Genomic DNA, 16,982 nt, shown 5'->3' with positions numbered 1-16,982 from the left:
TAACAACACCTGAAAGCAATGAGAATTGCAGTAACGTGATGGGGGAAAGCACTAAGTAGGAAATTATTCAGGCATTTGGGGCGTCCAACCGATGTCTGAATGCTTGGACGTTTGGAGCGACTTCGATGCGAAAGAGTTAATCACGTCATCATTTTTTTGACCACAGCGTCTACACCAAAGTTTAATACAACTTTAATTTTTGCTTTGAAATACTATGTGAAGTAATGGGTAATCATTCCTCTTGATTGATTTAATTTGGTAAAGGTTGTTAATTGCAGGACCTTCTAGAATAATTTGGTCTTTTTCCATGATCATGCATAAGTTTCTTTTAAACATAACTGAGATTCTCTTTTCTGTTATTTGCTTATAACGAATAGTTCCTTTACCTGTAGATTTAAGACTTTGCCCAATTGCAATTATGATATCTGAAGGATTTATACGAGGGCCATCCAGGAAGTAGATTACGTTTCCGTCTGTGTCCGCTAGGGGCGGGGCTAGCACGGCCATCTTGGGGTCAGAGCGTTGCGCAGCTCAGTCTGCATCTAGCCGTGCTAGTGAGAGGTTCGTGCTGTGCTCCGTTCAGATACTGTGATGGTTTGAAATGTCTGCGTTAATTGAAAATCCTGCGAGGTGCGCTCAGTAATAAGGTTTCTGACTGCAAAAAACTGTAAACCGATAGAAATCTATCGGCAGCTTCGTGAAGTGTATGGGGACAACATTATCACTGAAGGTGGAGTGCGTCAGTGGGTCATAAGATTTCAAAATGGCCGAACCAATGTTCACGACGAAGATCGAAGTGGGAGACCCAGCATAGTGACCGCCGAACTTCTCGAAAAAGTCGATGCTAAAGTCCGTGAAAATCGAAATTTCACAATAACGGAACTTTCTTTGAGTTTTCCACAAATTTCGCGAAGTTTGTTGCACGAAATCATCAGCGAAAAGCTTGATTACCACAAGTTTTGTGCAAGATGGATTCCAAAAATCTTGACAGAGGACCACAAAAATCAGCGAATGGCTGCAGCGTTGAACTTTTTGGACGCTTACCATAAGGATGGTGACTCTTTACTCGATCGCATCGTTACTGGTGACGAAACATGGGTGAAACATGTGAACTGTGAAACGAAATTGCAATCAATGCAGTGGGGGCACACAAGTTCTCCCCAAAAACCCAAGAAATGCATGCAAACAATGTCGGCAAGGAAGATGATGGCGACTGTTTTTTGGGACAGAAAAGGTGTAATTTTGGTGGACTTCCTGGAAAGAGGCACTACAATAAACTCTCAAAGGTATTGCCAAACTCTCCAAAAACTCAGAAGAGCAATTCAAAACAAGTGCAGAGGAATGTTGAGCTCTAAGATCTTGTTGATTCACGACAACGCCCGGCCCCACACGGCAAATGTCACTCGTAAAGTTCTTGAATCTTTTAAGTGGGAGTTGTTTCCTCATCCGCTGTACAGTCCCGACCTGGCACCGAGCGACTTCCACCTATTCCCAGCAATGAAGAAGTGGCTGGCTATGCAGCGTTTTGATGACGACGCACAGCTGCAAGAAGAGGTAACGAAGTGGTTGAAGGCGCAGGCGGCCAAATTTTTCGACGAAGGAATTTCCAAGCTCGTACATCGCTACGATAAATGCCTTAATTTGTATGGTGACTATGTAGAAAAGTAGTATTTGAGTGTGGCTTTCATCTGTATATAATAAAATTTGTTTCCTATACTTTGTTTATTTTTTTATTCCAAAACGTAATCTACTTTCTGGATAGCCCTCGTAGATTCAAGTTCTATTAAATATTTCTTGTTATTCACAAAGTAATTTCTTGGCCCACTATCAAAAATAAAACTTTCTGCTCACTGAAGTATGATATTGTTAAGAAACAGAGCTGTGACATCACTTCTGGAATAGGATTTACCGTGCTTTAATTTTTGTTTCTTCTTGATCCATTGTTAAGTTACAGACATTTTTTGCTTGGTAATTTTTTTAATTCACATGTGTTTTCTTGGAGTGTTTGTGCATTCACTCTTTTGTCTTGATTTTAGATAAAAGCTTTCTGATCTAAAATGCTTACTTTTTTGTGACAGGATAAGGAAAATTTTTCTTTGTTTGTTTTATTTTGAAGCAAGGCCTTAAATGCCTTTGAATCTGATAAATTATTTTCAACTCTCTTATTGAATTCATTGATTAATTTCTCGTTTATGAACTCTGGGATTAATTCTGTTTCTGATCTTGCTTCAAGAGTGGTTATCAGCATATCTGATGAATTAGGCCTTGAACAAATCAAAGTATTGAAATATGATCTTCTTTTATGTTCTCATGTATTGCTTTAAGCTTATCGACTAACTTTTCTTCGGGCTTCAAACTGTAAAGTTTTTGTAAAAGAAATAGTTTACTTGATTGGTTACCTGCATAAGTACTTTCGTGTACCTGCATAAGTTTTTCCCAGGTGGGTTTAGTAGTAGTTTCACATTTAATATGAATTATCTGGCTGTTCTCAATTTGAGATACATCTTCAATTATACATAAAGATCCTCCTTTATTAGAAACATTTGCATTTTGATCTTTCATGCGGAATAGTTAAAGTTTTAACATTTGCATTTGATTCAAATGCAATATCTTTTGTATTGCTGAAAATGTAATTTTTGGTTTAGATCTGAAACTACAGCCTTAAAAAAAAAAAAAAAAAACTATGATTTTTTATTCAGTTTCGTAATCTTTTGTTCTAAATATTTCTACAAGAAATTAATAAAGTAAGGAAAGAATTTTTCTTAGCTTGTTTTCTCAATAGTGCCGAACATCATCATAGTCTGACGTAATCCAAAAGGAGATTGTGCATGAAAAGTTAAATGAAATATATTTATTTAACACATTAACACATGTTTAACACAGAATAAGAATAATTGAATTTTTCACAATATATAGAGTGTTTAATAGAGAGTTATTATGAGAGAATTAATTTAACACTGCCCTTTCACATCAGTGTGAAGGAGTGAGGTATGAGTCACACAGTTCCTTTATTACAGCACATCTAGAATAGAACATTTATTTCCCTATTGGTGGTTTATAATGTCCATCACTGTATACTAACACTGTATACTATATGTGCATATATGTATACACACATACATGTGTGTTACATATGTACATGAACACATGCAATAAAAAATTGCAAAAGCTGAATTAAATTTTTTAAAACCATTCTTCTAACATTTTATTTTCCTCCGCTTTATAATTTTGAAATAGGTATGTTTAAATATTTTTAATGTGATTAAGTAAAATGATTATGTGACATACATCAATAGAAGTTCTCTATTCTTTTGGGGGAAAATGTCTCAATAGTAAAAAAAGTGTATTCAGTTACAGTTAGGCTAAAACTTTTACAGCTTAGAAAAATTATTGCTGCATGTTGTAAATAGCAAGTACTTTTTATCTGGTTCACTTTTAATTGTCTGTGTTAAAACTCATATATATTCATTGTGATATTAAAATGTATTTGTTTCCTTTATTTTTTTTAGGCTATAAGCTGTTATGAGCAGGCTGCAGATTATTATAGAGGTGAAGAATCAAATAGGTAATGCATTATCTTTCTCTGCATTAAGTACATAACAGAGTGCAAAATTCATAAATACTGGAATTTTGTTATGTTGTTTCAGTATTGCATCATGTTGTGTAGAATTTTACTTCAGCTATTCAGCTAAAGCTCTGTTTTTATTGATGATAAAATCTGCATCATGATGATAAGTACTAATGTAATTAAGTCCTGATGTGGGCATTATTTTTGTAACCACTGTTCATAGACATATACTTCCAGAAAAATGTTTTAAATGATGCAGATATTCAGATTTTGACATTTTTAAATTTATAAAATCATTTTTGAAAAATTATGAAATATAACTTTTTTTATAATCTTTGAGACCACGTGTTTCCCAGTATTAATTTACGTGTATATATTATAGAGTAACTTGAGAAGAATACATGAAATTTTCTAATTTAAAAATTAAATTAAAAAAAAACAAATACTCAGAAAAAATACTTTTTTTGCATGTGGGGCCTGTTTTTTTGTAATGGTACTAATGACAGTATATTAATGGTTGTAAATTTGATAATAATGTACGATGTTCTGTTATCAGGTCCGGATTCAGAAATGTATGTGTGTATGAATGGATGTATGTGTATATGTAAACACGTATATATGTAAACACAAATGTGTGTGTGTGTATACACATATATGCATACACACACGCATACATTCATACATTTCTGAATCTGGTGCCTATAACAAAGCAGTACCGATATATCACATAATATATTAAATGTTGATTTTTTTAAAAAATAAAATTATTATCCCACATTATAATGCAAGGGTATATGTAAGTATCTCTTGTCAAGTATGTAAATTAAATATAAATTTTCATAAATACTTTGAATTAATTTAAAGTTTCCTGTGGAGGTATTTGAAAAAAATTTTAATTTCTCTTTTTTTCTTAAATCCAGAGAACTGAAAAATATTGAATGATTCAAATACTGCATGTAGAACCGTTAGCATGGGTACATATTAAATTATGTTAAATTCTCTTGTAATTTCACAGAGCTATGAATTATATCTAATGCCATAATTGATTTTAAATTTTCATATGAGCCTTCAGAATTAGAAACGTGATTTTTTTCAATTGTGTCATGGTGTTGGTCGATTACTATGATTATATTGTACGAGCCGTATATCATTTTTGGAGCTTTTGCTTTTAAATATTTCTGTAGTGTACATGTTTGGGCTTTTTTTAATTAGAGATCAGTAGTCTACATCTTTGAGCTACTGCATAATCTCTAGGCCAGTGCTTCTTAAACTTTTTTTCAGTCGTGACCCCCTTTTATCATCGGGATTGTTTTCTTGACCCTAGGACCCCCCTTAATATTTTCAAAAATTTTGTGGGACCCCATAAGCATTGCGCAAATCCAACACATGCATGAGTGAAACTGTCAATTGTTTCACTTGTACTGTAATATACTATTGCAATTTTAGGTCATTAACTTTAATTTCTAATTTTAAGACATAGAACAATGTGAAAATTTTAAATAAGTAACAGACGAAATAACAGCATAATGTGCAAAGCAAGTAAAATGAACATTTATATTTGCTGACCCCCCTGCTGCACGTCCCGTAACCTCCAAGGGAGTCGCGACCCACAATTTAAGAAACTCTTCTAGGCTATGAAAATTTAATGAAGCTTCAGTGCATCTGCTTGAATTGTAAGTTGTTAAAGTTTTTTTGTTTGTTTTTTGATGATAGTTTTCCTTATATTGCAGTTCTGCCAATAAGTGCCTTTTGAATGTTGCAAAATACTGTGCTCAACTTGAGCAGTATGAAAAAGCAATTGAAATATATGAACAGGTATGATATTTGAATATTACAAACTGTCTTATCTTTTTTTGAAAAAAAGATTATAGTTTCTATGTTCTTATTTAACTAATTAGAATTTATTACATATTACATTGTTTGAAATGTACTGTTTGATCATAAATATACACTGCTCGACATTAAAAATGCAACACCAAGAAGGAGTGGTCAGAAAGTGATGAAATTTGAGAAAAAGACAGAGACTGCAAGCAGCAATAAGTGATCTTTATTTCAAAATGATAGTCAGAATACAATGCGAGAACAGCGTCAGCTCAGTAGGATGTAGGACCACCGCAGATAACGATGCTCAAAGAAACACGTTTAGGCATAGAGTGAATAATTGTGCATTTGCTCTCCTGTGGGATGGCTCTCCATTCCCTTTCAACCATTTACCACAGTTCGTCTTCTGAACGAGGCAGGGGCAGAGTCTGCAAACAGTGTCCAATCACATCCCACACATGTTCGATTGGTGACAGGTCAGGAGAGTGGCCAGGGAAGCATCTGTATACCTTGCAGAGCATGTTGGCAGATGCGAGCACTGTGTGGTTGGGCATTATCGTGCTGAAAAATTGCATTAGGCAGCCCCTAAAGGTAGGGGATTGCCACCGGCAGCAGTACATTATCCAAGTATTGTTGGGCCGTCGTAGTGCCCTGAATACGAACTAGAGGTGACCTGGAATCGTAGGCAAATGCGCCCAAAACCATTATGCCACGTTGTCGCGCAGTGGGACGTTCCACAGTTACTACCGGATTAGATCTTTTTCCACGTATGTGGCGACTGTCACTGGATAAACAGAAGCGTGACTCATCTGAGAAGATGACGTTTCGCCATTCTGTCATCCACATCGCTCCAGTCCGGCACCATTCTAAATGTTGGGGTCTATGCTGTGTGGTCAATGGCAGTCGTCTTAATGGATGCCGTGAGTGCAGGCCACGTCCAACCAATCGACAGGAAATGGTTCTGGTTGACACGGGAACATTCAGGGTATCTTGCACATGCTGCGGAATCGTGGTACAAGTGACTTGCAGGACCGCCACAGCTTGTCACCGGATGCGTCGATCCACGTGTGCTGACGTCACTCTGGCTGCACCTGCACCCTTCCTTCTTCCCACATTTCATTGTTCCAACCATGTTGGCCATAGCCAATGCACTGTGCTCGCATCCATGTGGGTATCGGCTGCGATTTGACATAAGTACCAACCCGCCCTTCTTGGTCCAATCACCATACCTCTCGTAAAATCGTCTATCTGCTAGAAGTGCCTTCGTTGACGGCTGCCTGGCATTCTCGCCTGTTACACGTATCCTCCGGGACAAAAACCAACTTCCTTCGATAATTCTTCTGGCAGAGATAAAAAGACAAATATTGCCAATCCTAATAGAACTGGCTGTACCCTTCTTAATAAAATTATTGAAAATATTGCAGATGGTAGCACAAATTTATTCTGATATTTTGAAAGATTACCAAACAAATAGACTAGAAAAAGAAGGATTCCTGTATGCTAAAGTTTTTCATAAATACAATTTTATTCATCCTGATACAGAAGTTCATACACAAACAGTTGAGAGAATGTGGGGCAGTGCTAAATGGAGGAAGAAGAGACATAGGGGGACAGCAAGGCATCAGTTAGAATCTTATTTAGCAGAGTTCATATGGCGACAGCATCAGGTCAAAGAAAATAGGGACTGTTTTTAATCTATGTTAAACTCTATATATGCACATTCCTTCCCTTATATCTTACTTCACTTGCATCAGAGAGCTGCACATTTCATATCATTTGCATAACTCAGTGACGTGCATCTACTCTAAAATTTGCATAAATTTCTGACCACTCCTTCTTGGTGTTGCATTTTCAATGTCGAGCTGTGTATATGTTATGAAATAATTGCAAATTTATTGTGAATGAATCTATGTTTTGCTTAAAAATAAAATTTTGAAACTATATTAATTTCCAATATTTTTATTTACTATGTTTAAAAAAATTAAAATTAGGAAGGAATATTAAGTATGTTTATTTTTATCAATGTGTATTGAATGTTTAATTACAGTGTGGCATAAAAGTATATTGTAAAAAATAAGCAGAAAAACAAAAATGCATAGCAAGCTATCAGAACCCTTAGTTTTTGAGATTCAGTGGGTTGAAATGCATTACCGTATAAGGGCAAATATTGTTATTTTAGTACAATATTTATTTTACTTTTACCTCTTCACTCCTGGCATCGGGGAAAATAAAAGTGCTGTGTGCATTCATTATTCTGAAGTGTTCAATTCCACTGTGTTCCTGAGTGCATTGTGCAGTTAACAATAGTAGATTACCATAGTTGCATTGCATGAGCCGTGTATCATCTTTAAAACTGCTCTTAAATATTTCACCTTAGTAAATATTTAAGCTATTTTAATTAGAGATTATTAGGCTACATCTTTGAGCTATTTTAATCAAAAATTGAAATCTAATTCAAAAATAATTTCTATAAAATTGTTTTGGTACTCTTTTGTTGTCGTCACTGGAATTACGTATTAACACCACCACAGCAGAAGTTGCGCTGATGCGCCAATAAAGAGCAATTGAAGAAAGTTTGTTTACTTAAGCATAAAAATAATTGAGGTCGAGTATTACTTAAACAGTGGGTGTTTGGTGGTATATGTAGGGAAACAAAAGATTCGTTTGTTGTCACTGTTCCTAATAGAACTGGCTGTACCCTTCTTAATAAAATTATTGAAAATATTGCAGATGGTAGCACAAATTTATTCTGATATTTTGAAAGATTACCAAACAAATAGACTAGAAAAAGAAGGATTCCTGTATGCTAAAGTTTTTCATAAATACAATTTTATTCATCCTGATACAGAAGTTCATACACAAACAGTTGAGAGAATGTGGGGCAGTGCTAAATGGAGGAAGAAGAGACATAGGGGGACAGCAAGGCATCAGTTAGAATCTTATTTAGCAGAGTTCATATGGCGACAGCATCAGGTCAAAGAAAATAGGGACTGTTTTTAATCTATGTTAAACTCTATATAGGCACATTTTTCAACGAAATCCGATTGACTACTTTGATTTTGAATAAAGTGTTTTAATTTATGATTTATCGCAAAAAATTTAGGTGTAGATTGGCGGCATTTAAAAATCGCCATATCTGCAGCTGCTGTTAATACACAAGTACCTCTTTCTGTATCTGGTCCTGATAACTGAAGAGTACTGTCAGTTTTTTATAAAAGAATTTGGATTCTTGCATATGTTATTTAAATGATATTTCTTATAATATGAACAATAAATCCTAATACTTGCAATAAAAATAAAAATTCAAAGTAAGTTAATGTGTAGTAGTAGTAGTAATCATTGTATTTATGTATTTAAATTAAATCTGTACAATAATGAAGTTAAAAACTTAAGAATTTAAGTATTAATGCCTTATTATACCCTATTGCCATATTTAAATACAAAATTTTAGGCCACTTATTCTGTATAAAATGTTTCTAAGTTATGAACATATGATGTAAGCATTGTACATCATAAATTACATCCATAGAATAAAAAAAGTTAAGTGCATAGAATAAAAAGAGTTAAATAATTAAGTGCGAGTCTTGCCATAACGGCAAGACTCGCACTTAAACAGTTTCAGTTAAGGTTTTGCAATATTCTGCATAATTTATGTATACATTGTAGCGTGCATATGGCAGGGTTGCCACGCTACCTGGAGAACCGGGAAAAGTCAGGGAATTCGAAAATTGACCAAAATATTCAGGGAAAAGTCAGGGAATTTAAGTATTTTTGTCAAAATCTGGAAAAGTCAGGGAAGTTCATACAACGATCCCGCCAAAAAAAGCGATTTTTGCGCAGACGTCGGAAGAGATAACTTTTTTGGCGAATTATGTATCACGTGAGTGTCATTCGGGTAGCTGGCATAGAGCCAATTTTCGCAGCTCCAATTTGATTGGCCCTCAGGGGCTCACTTTTGTGAGTACGGGTGTGGCAATCCCGAGGTACCCTAGCCCTTCAGGGGATCATCTTCTTGGTGAGACGGGTGTCACGATCCTGGAGCCCCAGTGATCTATCCTCTTTTCCGTCTCCTCTCCTCTTGGCTGGATCTTTTTCCCTTCCCTTCTCCCTTGTGGTTTCTCTCTACGGAGTTTGGAGCTTGTCACGAGAGGCTGGAACAGACCTTGTCTCTAGTTCTCGAGTGGCGAGAAAACTGCCCACGTGTTTGCCGTGCGTGGAGACCCGTGTCGCTGGAAAGGAGGGTCCTGGTAGTTGAGGGGCGAGGTACTGTCCCCAACACACTGCTTTGGCCTCTGCTTCAGCTAAACAGGAGGCACCTTAGTCGTCCTCACGGGTGTCAATCGGCTGGTCACTAGTCCTTGTGTCAGTGGCTTGGGGTCAAGCTCTCGGGAGTACCTGCTTTCGGGAAAGCCGACTGTGGGGCTTCAGTTTGCGTATAGGTCCGGCTAGCCCTAACACAGGAATCTGTGTTCCCTTGTTGGGCTCCGTGGTGGGCGGGGCCGTCGGACCCGAATCTTTTCTTATTTCAATATGGCTAATTCTCAAATTTTTCTGATCAAAGACTTCGAAGTCACTCCAGTCTCTCAACCTAGTTCTGAAACGTCCACTACTAAACCAGTCACTCAACCTAGCTCTGAACCACCTACTAATAAACCAATCATTCAACCTAGTTCTGAAAAGTCTACTACTAAACCAGTCACTCAATCTAGTTCTGAAAATTCTGCAAAAAAATTACGGACAGATGCAAATAAAAAAAATCATAACAATAGTCCCCGTTTCCTAGTCATCTCTAGTCCTTCTGGCGAAATGCATAAGATGTCTCCTTTCGTGATTAACAAATACATCCAGTCTTGTATTGGTGAGCCGAGAAATATAAAGCGTCTCCGCTCCGGAGACTTCCTTATTGATACAATCTCAGCCACCCAGTCTGCTTCTTTACTTCAAATAACTAAACTTGGGCAAGCGAATGTCAATGTAACAGCACATAAGACACTGAATTATTGTCGTGGCGTTATATCGGAATTCGACCTTCTGTATGTTCCTGAAGAAGAGATCGCTTCCGAGCTATCCGACCAAAATGTCTGCGGTGCTAGGCGGATCAAGATGCGTAAGGAAGGTAAGTTGATCAATACGAAACACGTGATCCTTACTTTCAACACGCCTGATCTGCCTAAGAATATTAAGGCCGGATATTTAAATTGTCCCGTAAGACCTTATATTCCCAACCCTATGCGATGCTTCCAATGCCAGCGTTTCAGCCATTCTAAGACGTCTTGTCGTGGCAGCCTCACATGCGCCCGATGCTCACAGATTGGCCACGATTCTGAAAATTGTACCGCTGCGCCTCTTTGTATAAATTGCAAGGGTGAGCACCCAGCATTTTCACGCCTCTGTCCAAAATGGAAATTGGAAAAAGAAGTGCAGACTGCAAAGGTTACGAGGAACATCTCATATGCCGAAGCCAGAAGATTAGTCCAAAGCACACAGCTACGACCAAATACATCTTACGCCAATGCTCTTAAAAAATCTCGCTCAGTTGCTACCCAAACATCAGTTAGTATGCAGACGCCACCAAACAAAACTCAACAGACTACAAACAACAAGAAGAAAGAAAACCCAACCCATACAGTACAAAATAAAGAAATAGTAATTCAAAGCAAACCCAAAACTACCACACGAAAAGAAACAAATAAAAATAGAAGTTCCAGCAATAGCTCTCTTGATGGAATGGTTTCTGAATCTGCGGATTCAGACGGTATGGAAGTAGAAGAGGGTCTGGAAGTTCCCAAGCATCTACTTCCACGAAAAACCAAACAAGAGCACAGAAAGAACAAAAACTATTCATAATGGCCACCCTCGTATCATGGAACGGTCGTGGTTTCCACCGAAATCTGCTCAACATCAAAGCTATAATCAATGTTCATCAACCTTTATGCTTCGCAATACAGGAAACAAATCTAAAACCGGAACAACAAGCAAAACTTCAGAGGTTTTCTTTCGTCAGGAAAGACAACATTGCAGGTGAGCGTGCCAGTGGAGGTGTAGGTCTCCTCACCTCACTGGATTATCCCTCAAATGTGCTTTCTTTGACGACATCCCTCCAAGTTGTCGCTACTCAAACAAATTTTGATTTTGTTGCTACAGTCGTTTCTCTGTATTTGCCTCCAAATGAGCATATTGATCAGCAAGATTTAAATGGTCTTTTAGAGCAGCTGCCTGAGCCTTTCATCATAATAGGAGATTTTAACGGCCATAGTCCGCTCTGGGGTAGTAAGGATACTAATTGCCGAGGAAGACAAATTGAGCAGATGATCGAAGATCATAGCCTTTGTCTCCTCAATAATGGGCAAGATACTTACTTCCATGAGCCTTCAAAAACATTCCATGCTCTCGACCTTGCCATCTGTTCACCATCTCTGTTGCCTTTTTGCACTTTTAATGTGGGTAAAGATCTTTACAACAGTGATCATTATCCCATTCTTGTGTCTCTTGCACGAAGAGGAGCAAACCCCATGTCGAGATCCCCTCGATTCATACTGGACAGGGCAGACTGGGAACTCTTCTCTTCCATTGCAGAGCTCACAGATGAAATGGTAGAAGATGCGCATATCGATGACGCTGTTGAAGCTGTTACTAATACTATTATTCAGGCAGCTATGCTCTCCATTCCTAGAACATCAGGAAAACTACTAAAATATTCAAAACCATGGTGGAATCGCGACTGTCATGAAGCACTGAAAAAACAGAAAAAAGCATGGGGTATTTTTCGTAGATATCCTACTCTGCGAAACCTCATAGCCTTTAAAAGAGCCAAAGCAAATGCACGAAAAGTAAGAAGGCAGAGCCAGAGGGATTCCTGGATTTCATATGTGTCGTCAATAACATCCTCCACGCCTAGCAAGCGGGTTTGGGAAAGAGTTCGAAAAGCATGCGGCATATATAAAGACCACTCACTTTCCTTTTTGGAAAAAGATGGCCGAGTGATTAGCTCCATAGAAGAAATTGCGAATACTATCGGTGAGACATTTGCTTCCGTTTCTTCCAGCAGAAACTATACACCTGCATTTCTTTCTATGAAGCAGCACTCTGAAATAAATCCCATTGCATTCAACTCTTCCAAATCTGAGCCTTACAATAGAGACTTTACTATGCTTGAATTAAGGAGTGCTTTATTGCAGACACATAGGTCTTCTCCGGGTCTTGATGGAGTGAATTATGAAATGCTAAAGCATCTGTCCTGTAAGTCACTGAATGCCCTTCTCACTCTTTACAATAGGGTGTGGAAGGAGCATGCCTTTCCCAGTGCATGGAGGAGAGCTATTATCATTCCTATTCCTAAGCCAGGGAAAGATCCAAGGAATCTCTCCAACTATTGGCCAATTGCCCTTACGAGTTGCCTCTGCAAACTGTTTGAAAAGATGGTAAACAGCCGCCTAGTCTACTTCTTGGAAAAGAATGATATTATATCGCCTTATCAGAGTGGTTTTCGAAAGGGAAGAACAACTGTAGATAACATGCTCCTCTTAGAGACATCTATTCGAAAAGCATTTGTAAGAAGAAGCCACCTTGTCTCGATATTCTTCGACATTGAAAAAGCTTATGATAAGGCATGGAGATACGGTATACTCCGGGATCTTCACGAGAGTGGCTTGCGCGGCAACCTACCAATTTTCATTCAAAATTTCTTGAAAACTAGAACTTTTCAAGTAAGAATTGGCTCTGTTTTTTCGGATGTTTTTAAACAGGAAGAGGGTGTGCCTCAAGGCTGTGTGCTCAGTGTAACCCTGTTTAGTTTAAAAATAAATTCTGTACTAAAAGAACTTCCTCCCACCATCTTGGGATCTCTATATGTTGATGATCTGCAGATTAGCTGTCGAGGAGCAGACATGAGATATGTAGAGAGGCAACTGCAGATGGCTCTGAATAAGATCCAAGAATGGTCAGACAAACAGGGATTTACATTTTCGAAACAGAAAACTGTGTGCGTGCACTTTTGTAGGAAGCGAGGTCTCCATCCTGAACCTGAGTTATATTTGAATGGTACAATTATTCCAGTTGCGCCTTAAGTAAAATTTTTAGGAGTGACGTTCGACCGAAAATTGACTTTCCTTTCTCATGTTTTAAACCTGAGAAAGAAGTGTCTAAAAACACTAAATATTTTAAAAGTGTTGGCGAACACCTCCTGGGGTGCAGAGCGTTGCTCCATGCTTCGCATTTACAGAGCGCTCATCCGCTCTAAACTGGACTATGGCTCAGTTGTGTATGGATCCGCTCGGTCATCTGTTTTGTTAAAACTGGATCCTGTTCACCATCAAGGTCTGCGGATTTGTTCAGGAGCATTCAGGACTTCTCCTGTGCAGAGCCTATATGTTGACTGTAACGAACCATCACTTTATCTGAGGCGTGAGCAATTGTCCCTTTTACAATATTTTAATATCTTATCCCAACCTGAACATCCCAATAAGCTGTGCTTACTTGATAATGAGTGTAACACTTTATTTGAAACACGTCCATCCTGCGTTCCTACCTTTCCTTTAAGACTTCGCCCTATCATTGAGGAACTTTCCCTCTCTGATATGCGCCCCCAAGCAGTACAGAACTTTGAAATCCCACCTTGGGAAAATTCACGGATTCAGCTTCTTGATGTTTTCAAACATCACGTGAAGGCAAGCACTAACGAGATCGTTTATAGACAACTCTTTGCTGAGCACAGGCACAAATATAGCAGTTATTATCCGATATACACAGATGGATCAAAGACAAATGATCATGTTGGGATGGCTTTTGTATTTGAAAATTACATAGAGGGCAGATGCCTGCACCATGCTTTCTCAGTCCTAACATCTGAACTGACTGCTATATATTATGGTCTTTTGTATATCTCAAAGCTCTGCCACAAAAAGTTCATAGTTTACACAGACTCGTATAGTGCTCTTAAATCCTTGGAAGCTTTTCCCAACACTCAGAATCCTGTGGTAGTGGATGTTCTCAAAATTGATATAAATTTAACGATTCGAGGTTATGAAGTCCTGTACTGCTGGGTTCCTGGACATGTTGGAATAAAAGGAAATGAGCTTGCAGATATCACAGCCAAATCTGCTGTTGAACTGTCCAGTCGCCTTATCCCTTTTAGAGATATCTGCAATGTCATCAAGGGAAAGGTCCAAAAAAAATGGCAGCAATTTTGGGATGTTCAGCATCACAACAAGTTGAGAAACGTCAAGCCTAGAATTGAGCATTGGGATATTGTTGGAAATCGTAAGGAGGACGTTCTTTTGACTCGCCTCAGAATTGGTCACACTCGAGTCACACATAACTATCTTCTCAAAGCTGAAAATGAGCCTGTTTGTTTTAATTGTAATGTTTGTTTATCTGTTCGTCATATTTTAATTGAGTGTCCATGTTTTAATAGTCTTCGCCAGAAATATTTTAATAGCTGTGACTTACCTCTCGACCGTTTAATCGGAAGAGAGGTGAATTGTAATTTATTTTATTATTTAAAAGAGATTGGCTTTTATTACCAAATGTAATTTGTTTTGAAGACTGTGTCTTGAATTTTAATATGTGCTTTTTAACTTGTGTTTATATGACTTCATCCTCTGGATTTGGTACATTTATCTACTTGTTTTTATTGATTGAATTTTAATGTCATCAATTGTAATCATCCCATCTTGTGTTTGGCGCGTCATAACCATCTCTGGTTTTTGCGCCATAATCACTCACTCACTCACTCACTCCAATTTGATTGTCTTTTAGAAAAGCAAAGCAACTTTCCCGCAACTTTTGGTTTCCAGTATTCTCGAGAATCGCATGTGCAGTGCATGAACTAAAGAAAGTACCTGTTCTCGTATAAAACAAAATGGGTTTAATCCTAGTATACAGTATCATGGAGGTTAGAATCAAAGAATATGTATTGTAAAGAAGGAAAACCTCTCTGCAACAGACGTGGCTCCGTTCCATCATAGAGTGAAACAGCTGTGCATGTCTGATATCTGTCGCCAAAGCTCGAAACCGGTGTCGAAGTTCGAAGGTCACATTATCAAGAGTTCATAAAATGAATATCGTTTAAAACTTCTTTAACGACTTGCGCTAAAAAGACGTGCCACGCACGTCGAGATGCTTTTGTCTCAAACCGTGAGCGACGTGAACACCACGTCGATAAGCATTTATCGCAAAAATGAAAATAACGTGGTGCACACGTCGCCTAACAACGAGATTGTTTATTTCTCGAGTTACAGCTCTGGATTGCACTCGCAGATGTGGAGCGGCGTAAATGAGACACTTTACCGCTTGTTATATTGTAGCGCACGGCACCGCAACCGTGAAGTTTAGTCTTAGCGCAAGTGGTTAAACTCTAAAGGAAAAGAAAATATTTTTTGGCGCAAGTAAATTAATTCATGGATTAGTTATTTTCAGGGGAAAAAAAAACTACGAAAATCCATTTTTAAAATTATTGCGTGGATTTTTTGCAATAATTTTAAAAACGGATTTTCGTAGTTTTCTTTTTGTCAAAGACCGTTTCTTCTTAACACGTGTTTCTCAATTTCCTGTACACATCGCGGAGAGGGAAATTCTGGCTGCCAGGTTCCGTCGCCAAATCCCTTGGCAAATTTTCTCTCCGCATTCTAACGGCGTAATAGCATTTTACTTGTATGGAACGTTTTCTTCTTTACATAGACGTTCTTTGGTTAGAATAATAATGGGATTTGGCGACATCATGATGCTCAGTAAACGGGTCATTTTGGTCTTGGCGACAATTTTCAAAATCGTGCCAAAGCCTTACCGTATACTAGAATTTTACCGCAAAATCTTTTTAAACTTTTTTTTTTCTTTTTAATAAATACCTTGCCATTTTGCAGTAAAATAAAAAAATAGTAATCAGTCATCTAGGCTAGCCATGTAATATAACTATATTCGCTAAAATATCATTGATTATTCTAATTCAATTTTTAAGTAATTATTTGTATGTTATTCATATAATTCAATGTTGCTTCTTCCCTCTAAATTTATTTATTATTAGTAAATAATATTTCCAAATTTCAGGAAATTTTCTCTGGCATAATCCTGAAATTAATTATAGCAATATGATGACATACCATCACGAAATTTAATGCACATATTTTTTCCTTATGTATGCATCGAAATAAATATAAAATACCTCAATTTATTAAAATAGATTTCTTTCTTTCGTTTAGCTGCAGAATGTCTGCAAAAAAAGCCTTATTTTATTCCAGATTGGGAAGATTCTAATCTCAATCTTCAGTGGAGAAAACAAAAACTTTTATAATTAAATTTGTGTTTTCAAGTGTTAAGGTGCCTTTTAAGAACATACCTCAAGCAAATTAAATTTACCTAAAGTCTAACCTAACTTTTAGCATTGCGTTGTGGTTTATAAGGACCGGATTAGCCTCGTGTTGAACTGGTGATGATCATGAGTAATAATTAAATAAAACGTACATTTGTTATCCAATGTATATATCTTAAATTTTATTAAGTTTCTTAAGTGGAAAACTAAACAAAATTATCAAACAAAGTGTACCAAGAATAATTAAGAATAAATGTCCTCTGGAATTTATTGAATAATTAAGTGAAT

At 37.3% G+C, this 16,982-nt stretch overlaps 1 protein-coding gene across 2 annotated transcripts in view; it reads left to right on the top strand.

Moving 5' to 3' along the window:
* Window positions 1–16,982, top strand: part of alphaSnap (Alpha-soluble NSF attachment protein) — a 92,435-nt gene that overhangs the window by 28,875 nt on the left and 46,578 nt on the right. For both annotated transcript variants that reach the window (XM_085811395.1, XM_085811396.1), the window contains exons 6-7: window positions 3,510–3,565; window positions 5,299–5,383. In XM_085811395.1, the coding sequence (XP_085667521.1) occupies window positions 3,510–3,565; window positions 5,299–5,383 (141 nt within the window). The remainder of the gene's footprint in view (window positions 1–3,509; window positions 3,566–5,298; window positions 5,384–16,982) is intronic.

This window comes from Stegodyphus dumicola, chromosome 2, assembly GCF_044657685.1.
Source record: "Stegodyphus dumicola isolate Sdum_Otavi_A_Nest chromosome 2, ASM4465768v1".
NCBI lineage: Eukaryota > Metazoa > Arthropoda > Arachnida > Araneae > Eresidae > Stegodyphus > Stegodyphus dumicola.
The sequence above is the reverse complement of the archived record's forward strand: the minus strand, read 5'-3'. Positions and strand labels throughout refer to the sequence as shown.